This window comes from Protopterus annectens, chromosome 6.part1, assembly GCF_019279795.1.
Source record: "Protopterus annectens isolate FY-2018-M chromosome 6.part1, PAN1.0, whole genome shotgun sequence".
NCBI classification, from domain to species: domain Eukaryota; kingdom Metazoa; phylum Chordata; order Ceratodontiformes; family Protopteridae; genus Protopterus; species Protopterus annectens.
In genome coordinates, this window is record NC_056738.1 from 409,687,198 (window position 1) to 409,708,898 (window position 21,701).

At 41.1% G+C, this 21,701-nt stretch overlaps 1 protein-coding gene across 1 annotated transcript in view; it reads left to right on the forward strand.

Annotated features, from left to right (window-relative positions):
* MRPL49 (mitochondrial ribosomal protein L49) overlaps positions 1-21,701 on the forward strand; it is a 188,154-nt gene that overhangs the window by 99,454 nt on the left and 66,999 nt on the right. Inside the window, exon 2 of the mRNA XM_044075832.1 lies at positions 9,123-9,282. Within this exon, the coding sequence (XP_043931767.1) occupies positions 9,123-9,282 (160 nt within the window). The remainder of the gene's footprint in view (positions 1-9,122; positions 9,283-21,701) is intronic.

A 21,701-nucleotide genomic window follows, 5' to 3' on the forward strand; every position in this document is an offset into this window, starting at 1 on the left:
AGTACTAAGGGGTTACTGGGAAGGGAGGAAGATTGCACTGAAATGCATTTATATTCCACCTAGAACTGCTGTAATGGAGCTTAAGAAAATTTTGGCTGGAAAAAAAAATCAGTTTTCAGCAGGGAATATTACTTATAGGTGGGGAATGGAATTTGCTTTGTAGCAAGGATGATGTTTTTGGGGGCCCAGAGAGAAAATAACAAAGGAGGGTAGATTTTTGATAAAATTTATGAAAATATTTGGTATGGAAGATATGAATTCAGTAGTATGAGTTCAGAGTGAATTTACATATTCCCCAAGATGCAAAAACGGAGCTAGGCTAGACAGAACTTGTATTTCACAGGAGCATGTCCATTTAATTGAAAGTTTTGATACACATCTAATAACTATTTCAGATCATGCATCAATAATAACTAAAAACACTAGCTAGTGAAATACAAATGAGACACTGGTGCTTTCCCACCTATTTGTTGAAAAGAGTGGAATTTAAGGAATGGGTAGTGGAAATTATTCTAGAGAAGACAGACATTTCTTCTGAAAATGTAGCTAGAGAGTGGGATAAAATTAAAGTTGAGTTTAAAATAGGATGAAAACGAGAGAAAGATGGTTAAGAATGAACAAGAATTGTATAGAAGGACTGAAAAAGTATTGCATAATAGTGGGGATCTCATAGAATAAGAGGAGGAGCAATTGCAGAATGCTAAGCAGAAAATAAAAGATTACCTTGGTAATATGCTTGAGTTTAGAAACGTTGCTGTTAAACAACTGTGTTTTGATAATAATGCCAGAGCACAAAAACTTTTAGTGCAATGACTCTGGCAAGAGAAAGTAGAAGGGGTTGCCTCCAAGCTTAGGAATCCTATAACAAGGAAGATAACAATAGATCTTATAGAAGTATTAGGAATATTTAGGAAATTTTATGAAAGTCTTTATAAAGCAGCGAAATGTGGTGAAGCTCAATTGCTAATAATTAGGATAGGAGGAGATGAGATAAAATGGTGATGTGTAATCAATCAACAACAAAGCCCTCAGGTATTCAGATGGTACTCCTATGGAAGTTTGGAAGCTAAGAGGGAAACACAGCCGTCCATATCTTTATCAGTCTTATTTTAAGAGGAGGAGAGACACCAACATCCTGGAAGAAAGCGGTGGTGGCTTAATACCTAATGAGGGTAAAGACCCATCAGATCCAGCTTCATACAGGCCCATTTCAATCCTAAATTATGACTATTAAGTGTTTGTCCAGAATGGCTAAATGGATGGCAAAGGTGATGTCAGAATTGATAGACATGGATCAGTGTGTTTTTTTGGAGGGGAGGCAAATATTTTGACAACATTAACAGAACAGTAATGATCCAGAGGGAAGCTGAATGTAAGAAAATACCACTGTTGGTGGTGGGTCTTATAGGATCATAGGAAGTTACTAGGCTATTGGCCCAGAGGCCCTTACAAGCCTAGTGAAGAATTTAGCCCATGTTCTGACAAGTCAGCACGCGATGCTCTTGTCCAGCAGGGACACAGGTGGAATCCCAGGGGTGTATTTTCTGTTCCCTATCCAGTTAGCCAGATTGCACTTAAAAAGCATTAATGAGGTGCTCTGCATGACATGAAGTTGGGAGTCTATTCCACAGAAGGGGAGTCTCTGGGACACATCTGTCCCGCCAACAAGTCGTATTGATGTCACAGACCAGGTTGAGGTTGTGCATGCAGGTTACTCAAGTTGAGCTTGACTTGCGAATATGCAGCAGTCCCATCAAAGTGGGGTCTGAGATTCCTTTGTATGCCAGACAGAGGTCACCTCTGAGGAGTGTGTAGGAGACCTGAATAAGAGGGACAGGGCCTTTAGCCTGTATGTGTAAGGTAGATGTTTGAGGCCCTGGATTCTCCTGGTGAGGTACATGCCGAAAGGGGCATTGTACTCAATGTTTTTCTTTAAAGTGAAGAATACAGGGATGTTATGACCACTTTGTCCCTGGATGAGATACCCTTACTAATGAGGTGGGCCATGTAGAAAGTTTAGCATACAACTGAGGCAATATGCTCAAAAGTCAGTTTACTGTCAACCTGGGTACCCAAGTCCCTCACAACTGATTGCACACTTAGGACCTTGTTATTAATGTGATAATTTGTGGGGATGTTGTTCTCCCCAAAGAGAATGATGCATTTTTTGGCATTCAGTTTGAGGCCATGTTTCTGGCACCAGTCATATGTTTGAATGAGACCCCCTTGGAGGATGTTCACATCACTAGGGGAACTGATGACAGCACCCAGGTTAGAGTCATTTGCAAATTGGTCAGCCATAGCCTACTGGTTTTGGCCTGCACCTCAGAAAAGTATATCCCAAAGACCGATCCCTGAGGGACACCACTTGTTACGGTTCGACTGCTTGAGGTGGCTTCCCCTATTTTGACTAGGTGGGTTCTATCAGTGAACCAGTTTGCTACCCATCTGGTAACTTACAGATCGATGCCTAGTTGAGAGTGTTTATCTATTGTACCTGAGTGGGGAATAGTATCGGAGGCTTTAGCCAGGTCAAGGTAAGGTGGTGTGTACAGTCTTCCCCTCGTCCATGACTTTGCTGACTGTCTCAAAGAAGTTGACCAAATTTAGCAGGCATGACCTCCCTTTGATGAAACCAAACTCTGTGAAATCAAGGATTTGGAGGTTGCCAGTGTCCTTGTTAATGAGGTCCATGATAATCCGCTCCATGGCCTTGCAGATCAGGCTAGTTAGGCTGTTGGGTCTATAATTTCCTGGATCAGTAGACGCTCCACCTTTGTGCAAAGGGATGACAGTGGCTGTCCTCCACTTGGCAGGGATGAAGCAAGTATTCGGGCTTTGGTTGAATAGGGTACTTAATGGTACTGCAAGTTCCTGTCTGAATTTATGTAGAATGCAGCCTGGGAGGTTATCTGGTCCCATGGAGGCTGTATTTTTTGCCTTTTGAGAGGGCAGTGATGACTTGCTCCCTAGAGCTGAAAAAGCATTTGACAGAATAAGCTGGGTGTTTATGAGCAGGGCAATGGAAGCATTTGAATTCCCTGATAAAACTATAAGGTTGATTAGGAGGATCTATGAGGGATCAGAGGTGAAAATTAAAGTGTGTGGGTTCCTTTCTGACAATTTCTGTTTGAGCAGAGGAACCAGGCAGGGTGTCCACTTTCCCCTTTGCCATAAATGTATAACCACTGGCAAAGAAAATATTCAAATTCAGTGATATAATTGGTATGGTAGTCAAAGCTGGCTCTATTTGCAGATGTACTTTTCTGGTTTTATCATGTATAAAGTTATATTTCAGTGTTGTGGAATATTTTGAGGCAAGTTAAAACAAAGGTGATAGCTGTAAATTATGCACCCACACACAATTTGGTTCAGCAATATCTATATCTAGGGGGACATGATAAAATGAAGTACTTAGGAGTATGGATTAAAAAGGATATTGGTGTGGCAGCTAAGGATATGTGGGAGGAGACTAAACAAAAGATGATACAAAAGCTGAGAAATTGGAAGCTCTGTTATATGGATATAGATAACAAGATACAAGCAGTTAAAATGTTTTTAATCCCTTTAGTTTTATACACAGGTCAGGCATATTTTTTTATCAAATAGAGCAGTTGTGGATAGCAATTAATATAGAGCTGAAGGATTTTATCTGGGAGGGGAAGATGGCAAGAGTCAAGTGGGATAAGCTGATTTTTCCAATTGAGCCAGGCAGTTTAGGTTTACCTGATTTGAAGGGGTATTTCAGAGCCACGCATTTAAGGCTCCCATACATAGCACAAGCAGAAACCTATAATTCAAAGTGGAAGGGGCTGATGGTAAAACAGGGATAGCTCAATAAACAAGGAGAGACTGGGATTTTGAATGCAGATCCGTAAGGAAAATTACCATGCAGAAGATTATATTCATAAATTAGCAGAAAGTGTTTTAAGAATTAAGCCAACATTGGAATGGAGAAGGCTTCTGCCGATAGGGATGACTGTAATTTAGGAATGTAGACAGTAGGCAAGAGGGGGCTGGAATTTATTGGAGAAAACTGGCAAAAGAGCCAAGGTATTGGGAGAAATTAGAGAGGGAAATGTAGATTTGGACTGCAGGATAGAGATTGCCATCTCTATCAAGGATTTATATCCGTGTATAGGCAAAAAGAAAGATATAAGGGGATCCTATGTGAAAGACCAGCACTGGTAGAGTTATTAAAATATAGAACAGAAGATGCTGTTAAAGAAAGTGGTAAAGGATACAGAATATTGTGCAACTATAAGAATCAGAGTAATTTAGACTGGATTGGGAAGAGAGATTGGATAACCAATTCATGAAGAAACAACGAGAGATATATGCATGTCTCCCAAATGTGCTTGGAAGTGTTTACATAGGTATTTTATACCCCGAGTAGACAGCAAATGTTGGAGGTGTGCTAGGGAAGAAAGAGGTAACTGGGAACATATTTTCTGGGAGTGTAATGAGTTGGCAGACTTTAAAGATAACCTTCACACTGCTTTGTCATACTGAGTGGGCAATTTGTTGTAAATAAGGAAATTATTTTTTTGAGCTATGATACAGAATTGGAATTGCTTAGACATAGTAAAGCCTTACTGAGTCTAATTATGGTGGCTGCAAAAAAACAATTACTAGAAAATGGAAATCAGCGTCTAAACCAACTTTACTAGAAGTAGTGATATAGTAACAGAAGTAAAACAACTGGAATTGGGATCTTTAGAAAAGAGGAGTAGGACCAAATTACATAGAAAAAAATGGGAATTGTGAGAACAATATATGCAAAGGATGAACAAGGTTTAAAAGAAGGCAGGATCTGGAAGAGCTATGTAATGTTTGATGATGACTCAATAGATTAGAAGTGATGTGTAATGTTTGCAGCTACAATTATGTCAGTATAGTTTGTTTTCATTTTTAGAAATGTATGACTATTTCATACATGATGATTGAATAAAGATGTTTCTTGTTTTTTTAAACATCTCTCAGGTGAATAGCTGCAGGTTCCTTATATACAATTTGTGTTTTAAAAAGTGCGGATGGTTTCACTTGAGGCTGACGAGATGGGTTGCAACCCAGTGTCTCTTGACTTTATTATCTGTTTCCAGTGGCTTGTCTGTGTTGTCGTGGTGCTGAAGAGGAAGCTTCTGAAACATTGTAGGAGCCTCTTTTTGAAAGTCAAAATAATTATGGTCACAGATGCTGGAAGTGCTCATAGTGCAGTTCTGCTTCCAGTGGCTTATCTGTGTTGTCGTGGTGCTGAAAAGGAAGCTTCTGAAACATTCTGGGAGACTTTTTGAAAGTCAAAATAATTGCAGTATGGTCTCAGTAGATGTTGGAAGTGCGAGTAGTGTAGTTCTGACCTGGCTGCCATAACTTACTCAAAATTGCTTCCTTTTGGGCATGGGAACTAAAATAAACAATATGGGTTTGGGGGTGAAGAGTGTGCACATATACCCTGTGTGATTGCTCCTCAGTGCAATTACAGGTGACCCATTCCATAAATTCAAGTGCTGTTAAACTCCTAGCACATAGTACTACAAAAATCTGTTGCATCCATCACAAAATTCAAGTTTTCTATGTTATCCAGTCTCTGGCTTCTAGGCAGCATCTCCTCCTTTGACAATCGTGTTTTTTGGATGGCAGTGTCTGGGCACCAGCATCCACCAAAAGAGTGCAAGTCCTGGTATTCGGTTCATTCACCCATGCTAGGGACCGCAGACATGACAGCCTCCTGAGGGTTGAGTTCAGCATGTAAGTATTGAGGAACCCTCACATTGAGGAAAATGCTGTTGGTAGAGACAGAGACAAATATGAAATTCTTGATTTAACCTTTGCAGCAAGACAAATGCGCTGATAATTCCAAGCCACCTGGGCCCTATTGAAGTTATCCTTGCTGTTCCCATAAAGTGTGCATTTACTTGTCTGTGGCCACTGTGACCTTGACCAGGGCACACTTACCTTAGTAGGAACATTAACGACAAAGTGGACTGCATAAAAAATCAAATGAATATCTGCTTTAGGATTTGGAACTTTGCCTTGTTGAATTTTATCAGTAAATCACAAGGCTAGATTTGTCTAGTTGAAAAATGGATCGGATGTTTAAGACTTAATGGGCAGAGTAATAGCATTTCAGAAATTACTTTATAGCAGACTTCAATTTCAGGGAATATGTAGACGTTTGAGTTTTCTTTAAATGTCATACGTTGGACATCTAACATGTGACTGTCTGCCTTATTTCTTTGGCCTTGTGCAATGGTTACAGCATTTTAGAACATTTTAGACTACTATTCATAAGCTGCCACTATAACTTTTTTACTATTAGCAGAGTAACCTGTAACACTTAGGAAATTGTGTGGTAAATAATGTTACTAATGCAGTAAATGACCCCCCCCCCCTTTTTTTTTTTTCATCATTTGATTATGACTTTAAGAAACAGAAATGGAATAGAGCCTTCAAAGAGCTGCCATTTTAAGTTTGATTTGTGTTCAGAGCAGGATACAAGATATTGTAATATGACTCATTGAATTGGCTGACTTATTTTTGCTTCATTTGCTAAAGATGTAGTGCTGAGAAGCTATCAAAATGTTTATATCTTTGCAATGTAAAATATGTAATGTAGGTGGTTTATCATTGAAGGAGTATATTGCACAGAAGAGGAAAAGTGATACTAATAAAAACAGCTGTTTTAGCTAAAGTGAAAAAAGAGCGATAAAGGAAATATTGTGGCTTGCACCAAGTTTGGTGAAGACAGGAAACGGCCATAGTTATAGTTCGTGGCTAGTCTTGGAGAAAGTGAAGCAGATCTGGTAAGGGTTTGCAACAGGAAAATGGATTATCTTAAATTCTGAAACTAGGCTCTTTGGCTTCTTCATAAACATTCATAGCACTTTCAAGGAATAAGCAGATGTGCTAAATGAAAATTAAAAAAAAAAGTATGGTAGGTACTGGCATAGAATGTGGCAAGTAGGAATGCAGAGAGTGAGACAAATGGAGTATTGATCAGAGTGCTGAAGATGAACAGGATGGATAACCAAACAAGTTTCCTTTTCCATTTATGTTGACAGATGAGTAAGGATTGTTGGTAAAACTGTGTAAGCCCCTCTTTGTGTAAGATGTGATGTTGGAGAACTAGAGGGTAGCTGAGATGGTTCATCACAATAGGATGACTAGAACTGAGCTGAAAACTGTAAGCAGTTTGTCTCCCATCTGTTCCTTTGAAGGTGATGTTAAAGATTGCTTTGAGGCATATAGTGGAGGTCCTGGGCATCTGGAGCCTGGCAGGTAGGCAACAAAGACTGTGTCTCACTAGTCCACTTTGGTGTAGTTCTTTAGCTGGACCACAACTGCAGGAGACATAGGGGTTCTACTTGATGCTTGAACTGCAACAAGCTTTTCACATAGACTGGCAGGAAACCTGTAGGTCATGGGTAGGATCCAGGTAAGTGATATTTTCCTACATTAAAAACTACATGTAGTATTTACAGTGGTGAGCAAGCTAGTTTAGGAGTATGCTGTTCCTCAGTCATGACTATCATTTCTTTAAGCGTTCAGACCACAAACTTCAGATGGCAAGAGTTTGGGGTTCCTGTGGCTTACTCTGATTTTGAAAGGTGTTTTTTTTTTTGCTGGGGGATAGTGTTTTTGTTCTGTTATTTAAACAATGGTTGTAGTTAAACTGTAATGTTTTCTAACTAGAATTCTTCATATGGGGAAATGGGAACAATTTTTCATTGTACTGTTGTTACTGACAGTGGACCCATTTCCACTTCTCTGGCTGTGTGACCATGGAGTTGTTTTTTAAATAAGGGAGGTCCCACTTTGCAAAATGCTCTTAGTGGAAATGGCTATGATCTTTGATCTACTTGTGTAAATATTTTGGATTTAATCCATAGAACCTTTCTCCTGGCTGCTGCATAGATACATTTGTTCCCCTGGGGTGAGTGAAGCACAGTTGTCCTCCCTGGGGATCTGGCTTTGTTTCAGTGATGTGCATGTCTGTAGGTGTACAAGGTTTGACGTACAGTGGACTTTGAGAAGTATGTTAGTGCCTTTGTGTGCAATATTAATTTGACCCTACCCCCTTGAGGTAGTGCCAGTGAGGAATTCTCAGATTCCACATTGAATTCTTGACTGTGTCTGTACCTAGCCACATGCTCCCCTTCCCCCAGAGAAGCAAACAGGTGTAGCCTTGTCATTCTTCTCCTCTTGCTCAGTCTCCTCTAGTAAGCAGGCATCATCATAGATTTTAGTACTACACCAGCATCCATTTGGATAATGTGATGGTGTAACCCAACCTTGTCTGTCAGGGTTATAGCAGATACTTCAAGTGGAGTGAAGAGCAGGTTCGGTGGTTGTTAAAGTCAGTATTGATAACACTAGTGAGGTATTTACTTTGTTGGAGCTGGTCTCTTCAAAGCCGCACAAGGTAGGGGGGCATGGACGTAAAGGTTAATGGGATGGCAAACTGAGTATGTGTGTCTACCCCCACCATCGACTCTTGCAGCATTGTAATGTGATGTTGATATGGTGGAACGCATTAGGATTATGGAGTTACCCAGTGGAAGTAGAATCACAGAAAGTAAATGTCATTCTTCCACTTTTACAATGATCAATTGATTTGTCTTTTTCTTTAGTAAGGTTTACTTGATAAATATAGTTTTATTGCCATGGAATGGCTTGCTGAAGAGAGTGAGTGTAGGTCAGCAAAGTATAAGAAAGGTTGACAAGGCATCTGCAAAAGATTTGCTGCTCTATTTCATGGCCTGTTCATGCTTTGAACATTGTGAAAATACATTGGGTAATGTTCTCGGTCTTGGAATTGATGGATGCTGTTTGCAGGCGCAATAACTAAAGCATTTCTAAATTAACTATATTTTAAAAAGAGGAGTCTGAGTGGTGCAAATTGTTGTTAATATGCATTTTTCATGTAAGTTATGCTGTCTTTGAAGATGAGCAAAACATGAATATGTTCCCTTTTGTCAAAGCAATTGGGTACTTTTAGACTGGAATGAGCTTTAAATTAAATTTATCTTTTGTACTTCCTAATCTGTAGAAGTTCATAAAATGAATAACAAGGACTGCAAGTACCCTTGTAGCCTTATTTCCATATTTTTTCTCTTGAACAGAATTGCACAGTTTCTACAAATGTCAAGCCGGAATACCCAGTTGTTATTGAATCCACAGATGAATTCAAATTTGTGGAAAGGCTTATTCCACCAACGAGAATCCCAGAACCTCCAAATCATGACAAGTACCCTACACCTTCAGGATGGAAGCCACCACAGGGTAAAGTAGCAACTTTATTTTTAATTGTTTGCTACAGTAGTCAGTGTGTGTGTGTGTGTGTGTGTGTGTGTGTGTGTGTGTGTGTGTGTGTGTGTGTGTGTGTGTGTGTGTGTGTGTGTGTGTGTGTGTGTGTGAACAACACTTTAGTCTGGTTGATTTGTGTACAGGCTTAGATCTTCTGTTATACAGTCTAGCCTTTGACACATCGATCTCTGAACCCCGAGTTCTGTAGGGGGAAGTTTGAGTCACTCCATCCTCTTATTGATTGTAGAGTTCGTCCATTACTACTTTAACTAAAGGAGATACTGCCAGCCCAGGTAGATGAAATTTTGTAAATAATTGTGTCATTTGTGAATATTAATATGATTTATTTTGAAGTATGACAGAAGGAGATACTGCCCGCCGAGCTATCTGGAATTTTGTAAGTGGTTGTGTGTCATTTGAGAATGTCAACATGCTCATGTAAGATGCTTGTGTGACAGATGTATTAGAACTGTATGTCATATTGTACAGACGTGTGCTGAAGGGATATTTTGTAAAGTACTGAGCTGAAATATATATGCACTATTGTAACTGTATAGATGTATATATTTCAGTAGGGGAGACTGAAACACAGGAGATTAACTTGCAAAACTTCAGAACAAATAGATTAAATTAAGTTATTTTATGGCTGGGCCTTAAACAAAAGAGGTGTTATCTTTCAGTGCAACAGGAGACATAATGTCTAGAACTAGAAGTTTTTTGTGTTGTCTTTAAATGTGGAGGGATGTAAAGTATTTTACGACTTCCACCATTTGCTAGAAGATCTGAGGTCTATGTATTTTTACAGGTAGATGCTAAATGCTACCAGCTGCAGTAGGGGCTTTTACCTGGGATAGTCAGATGACAAGAAGTGATGTCATGTTTGTAAGCTATCCCCGTAGTAATGTTTGGGATATTAGTTTAAGAACTCTGAGAGACTGAACGTTTTGTATTTTGTCTTTGACCTGACAAGAACATCCACTCACCACTTCTGCCTGCTTGCTCTGTAAGTATTTCAACTAGGAAACCGTAATTTCTCTTAGGTACAGTCATTAATATAGTGAAGAAAAGGGGTGTCCAACCTTTTGGCTTGCTGGGGCCACATTGAGTGAACAGAAATGGTCTTGGGGCCGCATATAAAATATATCATATAGTTAACTTTTTTGTTGCTCGGGAAGACCACAGTCGACCTCCTGGCTGTACTGTAGGTGCATTTGAACAATGAATAAATGTAATAAATGCCTAATATTTGCCTAAATTCTAATTCTCATTCTAATTCTAATTCTCTAATCTAACAGTTAACTCTAACATCTTAGTTAATATATATATATATATATATATATATATATATATATATATATATATATATATATATACATACATACATCTATATATCTATGTTGTTGTTGTTGTATCTTTCGGCTTATCCCGGTTAGGGGTCACCACAGCGGAACTCCGGTCTGCTAACGTTTGGTAGTGGATTTTTACGTGCCAAGTTACCAGCCCTGACGCACAGCTTCAACGAAGGCACGCTCATTCATGCATGCCTCCACAAAGAAGACGCTCTAGCTGAGAATCGAACGTGACAACGTCTTGCTGTGAGGCGACAATGCTACCGCAGCACCACTACCGCGGGTCATCTATGTATCTATATACATCTATATATATATATATATATATATATATATATATATATATATATATATATTTTTTTTTTTTTTTTCTTTACAAATAAACATATTCACTACAGCACTAGCATTTCTCACTGGGAAAACCATTCCAGCAGTCCAGCTATGTAAAATGTCAACATCAGCAGTCCTACAGTACTATAATCCACAAAAATAACCCAACAAATTTGCAATAAAATAAAGAATTCACATTACTGACTTAAAAAAACAATTCTGAATAAGCTACAAGAGGGTCTCACCCAAACAAATAACTGGTGCCAGAAATATGGCCTCAAGCTAAATGCCAACAAATGCATCATCATCCCCTTTGAGGAGAGTGATGTCCCCACAAATTATCACATTAATAACAATGTTGTAAGCACGCAATAAGTTGTATGGTACTTGGGCACCCAGGTTGATAGAAACCTGACTTTTGACCACCACGTTGTCTCCATTGTAAGGAAAGCTTTTTACAAGGCCCACTTCATTAGTAAGGGTATCTCATCCAGGGACAAGGAGGTCATAACATCCCTGTAGTCTTCCTTTACAAGAGCCATTATTGAGTATAATGCTCCTTTTGGCATGTGCCTCAGCAAAACACCCTGCCAAAAGAAAGACTACGACCATTTCTGAGAAAAAAGGTCAAAGGACTAAGTTCGCTTAGTTATCTAAACAATATAAAAAGCTTCTTGCTTTCCTCTTTCTCTCACTGGCCCCTATAAATTTCATCATTGGCTTGCTTTCCAGGCTAAGAAAGATCCTGCCTTAAGAGACTTCCTCTACTTCAGAAATACTGGTTATACTTAAAACGCTCACTACAAAGACCACAGCCTTTACTGCAACATAAACAAGCCACTTTTTATGTACAGGTTCGATCTTCTGTAAAAATCTCCTCTCATTATCAAACAATGTAGTTCAGCAACACGATGGCTGGATGGATAACCATAAATGTAGCCCTTGGGTAAGTAGCATAGCCTTCATCAAACCAGATGGAAAATCCACATACTAACCTTTCCCAGCTGGATGGCTAAGATCTAATATTGGTTACTCAAGTCTAGTTGCCCAAGAAGAGGGGCATGTTTAACTAAGAATTCCATTTGCAAAATTATATTCAGTCTTCTTCTTCTTTCGGCTTTTTCCCGGTTAGGGGTCGCCACAGCAGATCACCGTCCGCTCATGATTGGCAGTTAAGTTTTACGGTGTCGAGTTGCCAGCCCGGCGCCCAACCTTCCACAGAAGGCACACACATGCACACACTCACACCTAGGGCCAGTTTAGTGTGTCCAATCCACCTATAGCATGTCTTTGGGATCCGGAGCACCCAGAGGAAACGCACCTGACCACAGGGAGTACATGCAGAGACTCCGCACAGAAGGCACCCCAGCCAAGGATCGAACTGGAGAACCTCTTACTGTGAGGCGGCAACGCTAACCGTTGCACCACCGTGGCCGCCTGCAAAATTATATTCAGTATACATATTAAATCTCTCTTACACACACACACACACACACACACACACACACACACACACGCCCCTACCTGTAAAATAGGCAACCTCAGTAATCACATGACACCCACTCACTGAATGAAATTGTCTGGAAGTCAAAATATCTGAAAAAAAAATCATGGTAGAGATGGATTTGTCCTTGTAATTTCCTACCACCAAAAGGACCATCAATAAATCAACAAACAGCTGCTCGGCAAAAAGTAAATCAGTAAGAAAACCATAAACTATAATACTACATACTGGTGTAAACGTATAACTTGTCAATCCCCAGGTTAATCCATACCAAACGATTGTTTCAGAGCTTCAGCTATGTACAAACAGCTTTCTCCTAAAAACTTTACTCATTGATATTTGCCTTGCTGTAATTATAACTATAAAAAAAATGTTTTTAAGTTTATTCTGTACCTCAATGATTCTCACTGTTACGAGATGTAATCTCTGCTATATTGTATGAGTACTACATCCATAATTTGCTGTCTCTCTCTCTCATGTATTGTATTATACTGTTTTGTGTTGTTTTTGGAGCTTTTCTCCCTGGGCCCCTGCTGAAAATGGACCTGTGTCCAGTCGGACTTTCCCAGTAAACAAATGTAAAATAAAAATAAACTTCCCTCCAATCTAAAGCCATTTGACATTCAGACATTATGTGCAGAAGTTACTCACAGACTGACAGTTTACTGAGCTGTAATGCTGACCTTGGCTTTTGAAAAAAACAAATTCCCAGACTTTGTCAATAGCTCAAAGTGTAGAGAGGATTATTTATTTATTATATATTTATTTATTTTTGGAAAACATCTTTAAAACTGTTAAATTGATTACACACCCAGAAACACAGAAAAGTTATTGTGATTATGTAAACCAGACTGCTGAAAGAAATCAAAGTCACATTAGCACTCCATGCTTATGTCCGAACAGACGAATCATACCTGTCAATTCCAAAAGAAGTAAAGTAGCTTAATAAGAAGGTTATTTGCAAGGTTACATGGCAGTTTATATTGGAAATAAGCAGAGATATTAAAAAGGCTCTGTCGCATAATTATGCCAAAAAGTCTTCCAAGGTAAATACAACTTCTGATTTAGTATGGAACCATACCTCTTAGCCTTAGAGCAAGAAATCTGGACAAAGCGAAAAATAAAAGTGGGTCTCGGGCCCAAAAATAGTTATGCATTACAGACACCATTGAAACAACTGTAGCTGCAAGCATTATACATCATTTATAATATTTCTATCCGATCATTGTCAGTTAAACATGATATGGCTCATTCAGTCCTGCCTTCTTTTGCATCAAAGAAAACCATGCTTTGAAATGACAGATGCATTAAAAATAATAAATAAAACACATTGCATCAACATCCTGCAACTTCCTACCTGCAAGCAACCACAGAGCTTTCACTGAAACTAGGGCTGCTTGTTTCCCCAAAATTACAGCTCTCCCTAATTAAGTCTAATGGTATACAATCTACCAGTATCTGGACTACCTGAAATAAATTATATTATGGCCTGTAAATTGAAAGTACACTTTGTTTAATTAAACTATATTTCTAAGCCCACTTACTAAATTTTTTCAGTAACATCCCAATATCCATTTCCAGGTCACTTTACAAGACATTGGGAGTGGTAGACTTGGCATCCTTCAGAACCCCACAGGCCCACGCTAATACATTGTCCATTAAATGTAAATATTCATCCACTGTAAATGGCAAGAAGCTATGCCTTAAAAAATCTACTTCTGGCATGCGTACCCAAGTATTAGGTTTTGAAACAAAGAAACATATTCTCCAAAGTCCGTAAGTCTCTGTCTTTAATAATCATCTACTGATGCAGCACTCCCAACAAATAGCACACACATACACACTAAAATCCTCAACATTTAAAAAATGACATTGTGATTGTGTATACTTGATTTGCCAGTATTGATGATCCGCCAAAGCTAAGCTTACTGTTGTCCAATCTACAACTGCTTAGAACCCACCAATGAAAAAACAGTACTAGGTGCTTTTTTGTTTGTCTGAAAAAACAATACAACTTTATACGCTACAGTCCCATATAGTCAGTCCACTACTGACCCATTAACCCTAGGCTGCTGTTTCATTCTTACTCCCTGGAACTGCATTACCTTGGATGACTACTTTTATTTCCTAAGCAAAAGACACAAATTGGAAGATGAGGCAAAAATCCAGGCATTCTTTGAAAATCCATACAGTTAAGAGGTATGAGTTCATGTTCAATACAACACTCTCCCTGTCAGGAAAGCCGCAATTTAATGAAAGTGTACTCTTAATGTATGATATATTTGTGAGCTAACTTGTTTGTGTTCAGTAGGTAGACTGATCATTGTTAGCCTTTTTGTGCATGCGTCTCTCTCTCTCTCTCTCTCTCTCTGTCATGCACACATACACACACACACACACACACACACACACACACACACACACACACACACTATTTTTCTACTTTCACGCACACAATTCCGCTTTCATGCATGCACTCACTCACTCCTTACTTACCTATTAACACAGGTAATTGCTGTCCCTTTCAAAGGCAACAGCGGTAAATCCATACATGAGTCCCTCTTCAGCGAGAACGCACACACACGCCGCTTGTTCGGCGCAAAATAATGGCGTAAACACACTGACCCTTTTTTGGCTCAAAAACAAAACTAGAAGGGTGCTTTCGTGCATGCGCACACCGACATTAGCGTTACAGGTCACGGTAGCGAAAAACAAAACAAAAAAAGTGTTTTGGGGCATGCGTACATCGATGTTGCAGTTAGAGTTTGAGGGCTGCATGGAAGGGCTCTGAGGGCCGCAGGTTGGACACGTCTAGTAGATGTTTTCTTTATTTATTTGAGATTGTCCTGCAATGTTTTAAATATTTCCTGTGACTTTGAACTCTGATGTAACTGTGATTATTTCCTGAGTGTTTTCTTGTACTTTTATTTGTTGTTAAATATATTTAAACCTTTCATTGTGGCTGATATTTGTGAGATGTATTTAAGTTCTGAGTACTTGCATACTTATTTGGTGACACTGCAGGCTACTTCTGATAGCCTTGCTCTAGGTCAAACTACTATTTGTATTAAGAGTAAGAGGAGTAGACAGTAAGATTGGACAGTCTTTATTAAGGGCCTTAAAGTAGCTGATAAGGAGTTGCTGATGGCAGTGAAAACTACCGTATAGTGTGGGCAAAAGGGGGCATAGCTAGTAAACCTATGTCAGCCTTTTCCAGGTGTGTGTATGTGTCTGTGTGTGTAAATCAAATCTCAGAGTGCTTGTCAGCTACTTGGGCAGAGACACAAAGCACTGGTTAGACAGAGAGTGCTGGACGTCCTGGCTTGGCCACTCAGTTGAGATCTCAACTCTATAACTGTGCCAGTGGGGAGTCTTACTGGGTATCTGGAGAAACAGGGAGAAACCAGCCCCGGACTGACTGGGGTCTCTTTGTGCTCTTGAGGGAAATTGCACTTTACTGTGTGCATGTAGATATACTTGTCATCCTTCCCAGTGTACATCCTCCACTGGTGCTAGTGGTGAGGATTGAGGTTACTTGATTACTGGGCCAGTGGTGGGGCATCACATATATTGTTGGGCAGTGGTGGGATAGCTACATCACATATATTGGTGGCCAGTGGTGGGATATCCATATATTGGGATTCAGTGGTGTGGATATTGAATTCCTGTGGCCTGTAAACAGTGGTCACTAAGGATCGTGTTTGTACTCTCAGCCACACTGAACATTCAGAGTTTCATATCACAATAGTTTTTTTAAAACTAGTTAGTCAGCGAGAGCAGTCAAGGATGTCAGTAGAGGAGTATGGCAAGCTGACAAGGAGCCATTTGGCTGAGATGTGCCAAGCCAAAGGGCTGGAGCATGCCAACCTGACTAAAGCAGAAATGATTGCAGATTTAGTTACATCTGCATTATAGACCAGCAACCAGAAGGACAATCAGACTGGCCTTGGGGAGGTACAACTCTCAGAAAATGGGCAGTTCAACCTTTCCACAGAAGACGTAAAAATCGGTCTGGAGTTAGAGACTTGAACTGAAGGCCAAACGTTTGGAAATAACATCAGCAGAGAGACTGAGATGCCTGGAGGCTGAAGAGAATGAGAAGCTGAGACATCTGGAAGCTGAGGAGAATGAGAGGCAGCAGCAGCAGGAAAAGCAGATGCTAAGTCTTCACCAGGGTCATGGAGGTAATGGGGAAGGGAGTAAACGAACCCCAGTAGCAACAAAGGTTAGTAAATTTCTTCCACAATTTACAGAGGGTGATAATTTTGACAGTTTTATTAATCTGTTTGAAAGGGTATGTAAACAGTATAATGTGGACCAAGGGCTCTATGTATGGTTCCTGACCCCCTTACTTCATAATAAAGCTGTAACTGCTATTTCTAAACTGTCTGATACGGATTGCTTAAATTATAATACTGTTAAAAATTGTCTATTAGAGTACTTTAACACCTGAAGCTTATAGGAAAAAGTTTTGTGAGCATAGACACAGGGCAGATGAAAGTGTGTGTGAATATATTGCTGAATTAAGCATTTATTTTCATTAATGGATGAGTGGGTGTCAGGTCACCACTTTTGAAGGGCTGGCAAACCTTTATGTGAGGGAAAAAGCCCTTAGCACTTTGCCTGTGGACATGAGAATCTGGTTAGCTGATAGGTAATGTAACACAGCAGATGAGTTAGGGGAAAAGGGAGACCTAGAAAGCAGGACATCACTACAAAGGAAAGGGATACCCAGTGTTGTTCATGGGTCTAAGGGAACCCCATGGTGGGTAGTCTAAACCACCCCAACAGAGTCCAGCAGTAGCAGGGGAAGCCACTAGTACAGGTACACTTCCAGGACAAAGGGTTAAATGTTATAAATGCAACCAGTGGGGCCATGTAGCATATAGGCGTATAGGTGTTCATGGAGGCAAGGTGGGGATCAATAGGTGGGAGAGCCAGTAAGTGGGAATGACAGAATGCCAGCAGTAAGTTGTCTGGAGACAATAAGGCTACCAAATTACCACAAGAGGTTATAGCCTGTCTTTAGTAAATGGGAAACAGGCCACTGCTAAGAGAGAGCCTCTGACCTAATCATTGTGAAGCCTGCAGTGGTTAGAGGCGCACTATTTACTTGGGCAGTCTACTCCAGTCAGAGCTTTAGGAGGGACCCCATTCCAGATACCTTTGGCTAGGGATTACATTTTTCTGGGAGGGTGGAAAAGAAAGTAAACAAGTAGATGTGTTTGAGAATATTCCTGCATATGTCCTGATAGGGAATGATTTTGATAATGCAGTACCTTGTGTACATGCAGTTACATGCAGTCAGGCGTGGAGATGAACATGTTGGGTCTGGTAACCTGGGGTGACCCAGACAGGCAGCATACTTGAAGCCAGGCCTGGTGTGGGGGTTACTTCGGGGAAGGAGTGAGACTGAAGGTGACCAACAGCTGCTTTTGAGTACTGATGTTTCCTTGGAAAGAATGACTGCAACGGCAGAGGAGAGTAGTAGTGCCCAGGCTGACAGTGAGGTACCACTTTCAGAGAATACCAGACTTCGTGTGGAAGGGGAGCTGGGAAGGGTTACAAAGAGAGAGTTGAGACAGGCTCAGCTCTCGGACCCTACATTACTAGGCGTGAGGGAGGTTAGATACTGAGGCACCTGATTCTCAAGGGAAGGGGTAATCCGTATACTGGGACAAAGGGTTACTGTATAGAGTGTGGACCCCTAAGGGAGAGCTAGAGGGTGAGAGAATGCAGCAGTTTGTAGTGCCCAGAGCCTGCTGTCTGGCACTTCTAGCCATAGCCCATGACATTGTCTTTGCAGGTCATATGGGCATAAAGCATACCAAGAGACGTGTTGTGTACTAGGCTAATGCCCCTGGGGCCTTTACAAGCCTAGCCCATAGACATGCCCTGGCATTGTGCCGCCAGTCATTAGTTCCCAGTGCCTCTATCAAGTAGAGCCACTGGAGTGATCCCCAGTGTGAACTTTCTATTACCCAGCGACTCATCAAGATTTCGTTTGAAGAGGGCTAGTGAGGTGCTCTGCTTGACATGTATGGGAAGCCTGTTCCAGAACATGGATAGTCTCTGGGTTATGAACCTGTCCCCCCAGCAAGTTCTGTTGATTGTGGTAAAGAGGTTGAGGTCTGGAGCGTGTAGTGCGGAAGGATTGGGATTTCTTTAGCTGTAGCATTTCTAACAGAGCTAGGTCAGACATGGCTTTGTAAGTCAAGCAGACATCCCCTCTTAGTAGACTGTGAGACAGAGAATAGCTGGGTTTTTTTTGAGTCTGCCCGTGTACGATGTGTTTAAGGCCTAGGATCCTCTTCATGAGGTACTTTTGTGGCCTCTCAACTGTTGCAGGTGTCTAGTGAGGTACATACCAAATGGGGCATTGTACTCATTGGTCAAATGAGGGAAGACTAGAGAGAAATGATGACCTCTTTCTTCTGGCTGCAAAACCCTTGGTAATGAGATGTGCCACTTAGGGCTTTCTGACCACAGTGACAATGTGATGGTCGAAGGAGAGGTTGCTGTCAGCCTGTATCCCCAAATCTCTTATAACGCCTTCAGTGTTCAGTGGGCTGCCATCAATGTGGTAAGTAGTGGGAAAGGAGTTTTTCCCAAAGGGGATGACTACGCATTTTTTGGCATTAAGCTTAAGGCCATCATTGGTCTCAGTGAGGCCTTTCTGTAGGATGTCTGCATCACTTCTGGAGCTAATGATGGCTCCCAGCTTGCAGTTGTCTGCGAATTTGGTCATCCAGAGTCCATCTGTGTTGGCCTGGACATCTGAGAAGTAGATGCCAAACAGGAGAGGACCCAGGACCGATCCCTGTGGGACTCCACTCATGACTGGTTGGCAGTCTGACTTGGAATCTGCTGCTTTCACACTGTGGGTTCTATCTGTGAGTCAATTTGCAACCCACCTAACGATTTAGGGGTTGGTGTGTAGTTTGCTGAGTTTATCAGTAATTCCTGAGTGACTAATGGTTTCAAATGCCTTGGCCATATTGAGGTAGGCTGTATAAAACTGCCTTACCTTCATCCACTGCTCTGGTAATGGACTCAAAGAAGTCTTTGAGTCCGAGCAGGCATGATCTACCTTTCACAAAACCAAATTGCGTGGGATCTAGAGTTTGGAGATTCCCTATACCCTTGTTAATTAGGTCCATGATGATGCGCTCCATAGCCTTGCATATCAGACTCGTCGGGTTAATGGGGCAGTAATTTCCAGGGTCTGTAGCCAGTCCTCCTTTATGGAGAGGGATGACTGTAGTATTCTTGGCCTTAGACAATGCAGCTTTAACCTGTGCTGTAGTAATGTTGGGTGGCTGGCATTCGTCCGGTATTGATATTGATCTTTTAGGGAGAAGAGAGTGAGAGGGGTAAAGTTTATAGATTTATAGATTAGTACTAGGCTGACTGCCCTTGCGAGCCATTTTAAGCCTAGACAATTATCCCTTGTGAGACTCAAACCCTGCACCTTGTGTTTGTAAGGCAAACACCTCAACCATTAGGCCACCCCCACTGAATCTGTCCGCCAGTATGTTGGCAATATCTGTTGGCTCAGTATAGGGGGTACCATTGTGCAGTAACTCGGAGCAAATATGGGTATTGCCATGGAAATCCTTGATATAACTATAGAAGGCTTTGTGGTTGTTTTTAGTGTTTGCCGCAATCCAACCTTCATAGCTGGCTTTGGAGGTTTTGATGAGGTATCTGAACTTTTTTGTTGAGGCTAGTAAGGGAATTTTTCCAGTCTTGGGACTTCACCTTTTTCTACAACAGTTTCTTCCTTCTGTTGTAGAGTTTATTGGTGGGTAACCACCTGCCTGGCTTCCTTTTTTTGGAGGAGAGCATCTTGGTTCTGTTGGGTATGGCTAGTTCCATGCATTTATGTACGTGTTTGTACAGTGCATTGGTGTATGATTCGGCAGTCATGCATCTATTTTCCATTGGCATGGGTTCCCTGAAGTTAGCCACCTCTGTTTTTAGGAGTCCAAAGTCAGCTTTGGAGAAATTTTTCATGGTGGATACATTTTGCGAGGGGTGTGGGTGAGCTGTGGATTTCCATGGTGATTAGTTTATGGTCCGATCTAACCAGGGAGGAATTGACTACTTGTGTAGAGCAACAGTTGCCCATGTTAGTAATAACCAGGTCAAGGATGTTGCTTCCTCTAGTGGGGGTAAGAATGAGCTGGTCCAGGGCATTGGAATTGATGAATTCCAGGAAGCATTGGGCCAGTGCATCTGTGCATGAGTAGTTTTCCCAGCTGATGGAGGGGTAGTTGAAGTTGCCTAGTATGAGAGTGTTGGGTTGGATCTTAATAGTTTCCAGGGTCCTTAGGAATGTGGAGTGAGAGTCTTGGGACATGGTTGCGGACCTATAGCAGGTTATGACCTGAATCGCCGTCTTACCCAATGTTAGTTGTACCTGGAGTATCTCAGCTGCGTCATACTAGTCTGGAGGTGTGCATATTCTTTATGAATATGGAGACACCACCACCTTTGGAGCTTTGGTCCATGTTCTGGGGCCGAGAAGTGTGGAATGAGTTATAGCCTGGTAGCACAGGGGTGCTTTCTGCTGCTTTAAACCAGGTCTCCATTACAGCACAGATGTCTATGTTCTCCATTTTGAGGAGTGCTTCGAGCGAGTGTATCTTGAGGTTTAGTCTTCTAGCGTTGAGCAGCATGACCTTCAGATTACATTTATTTATAGCTGTTATAGTGGGAATTTGATCTTTGGAACACTGCCTAAAAAAGGCACTGTAGGGGGTGGCAAGAGCCTTAGCCAGGGGTGTCAGATGCAGGCCATCTGTGGCAAAGCATCGAGGTCTGTCAATCATGTCATCCCAAGCAGACAGATACTGGATCCCCTTAGAATGACACCAGAAACTTAGCCAATTGTTGAAGTCCATCATTTCTTGTTTGCACTGTGGTATCATTCTGGGCGATGGTAGGATGCTGCTGAGAACTAGGGTCATACCTGCCTGGGCCACATAATCCAGGAGCTCCACCGTCTCTTTTCATGTAGTCCAGGGAGGTGTGTCACAGGTCATTGACACCCACGTGGACAATGACAGTCATATTTGTACTTGTTGTGGAGTGAATTAAGTGCGTGTGTTATGTGTCATATTCTGGCACCTGATAGACAGCTGACTGTTACATTCTCCTTATTCAACCTAGTGAGTGGGGACATCAGTGTGCCTCACTATTGAGTCACC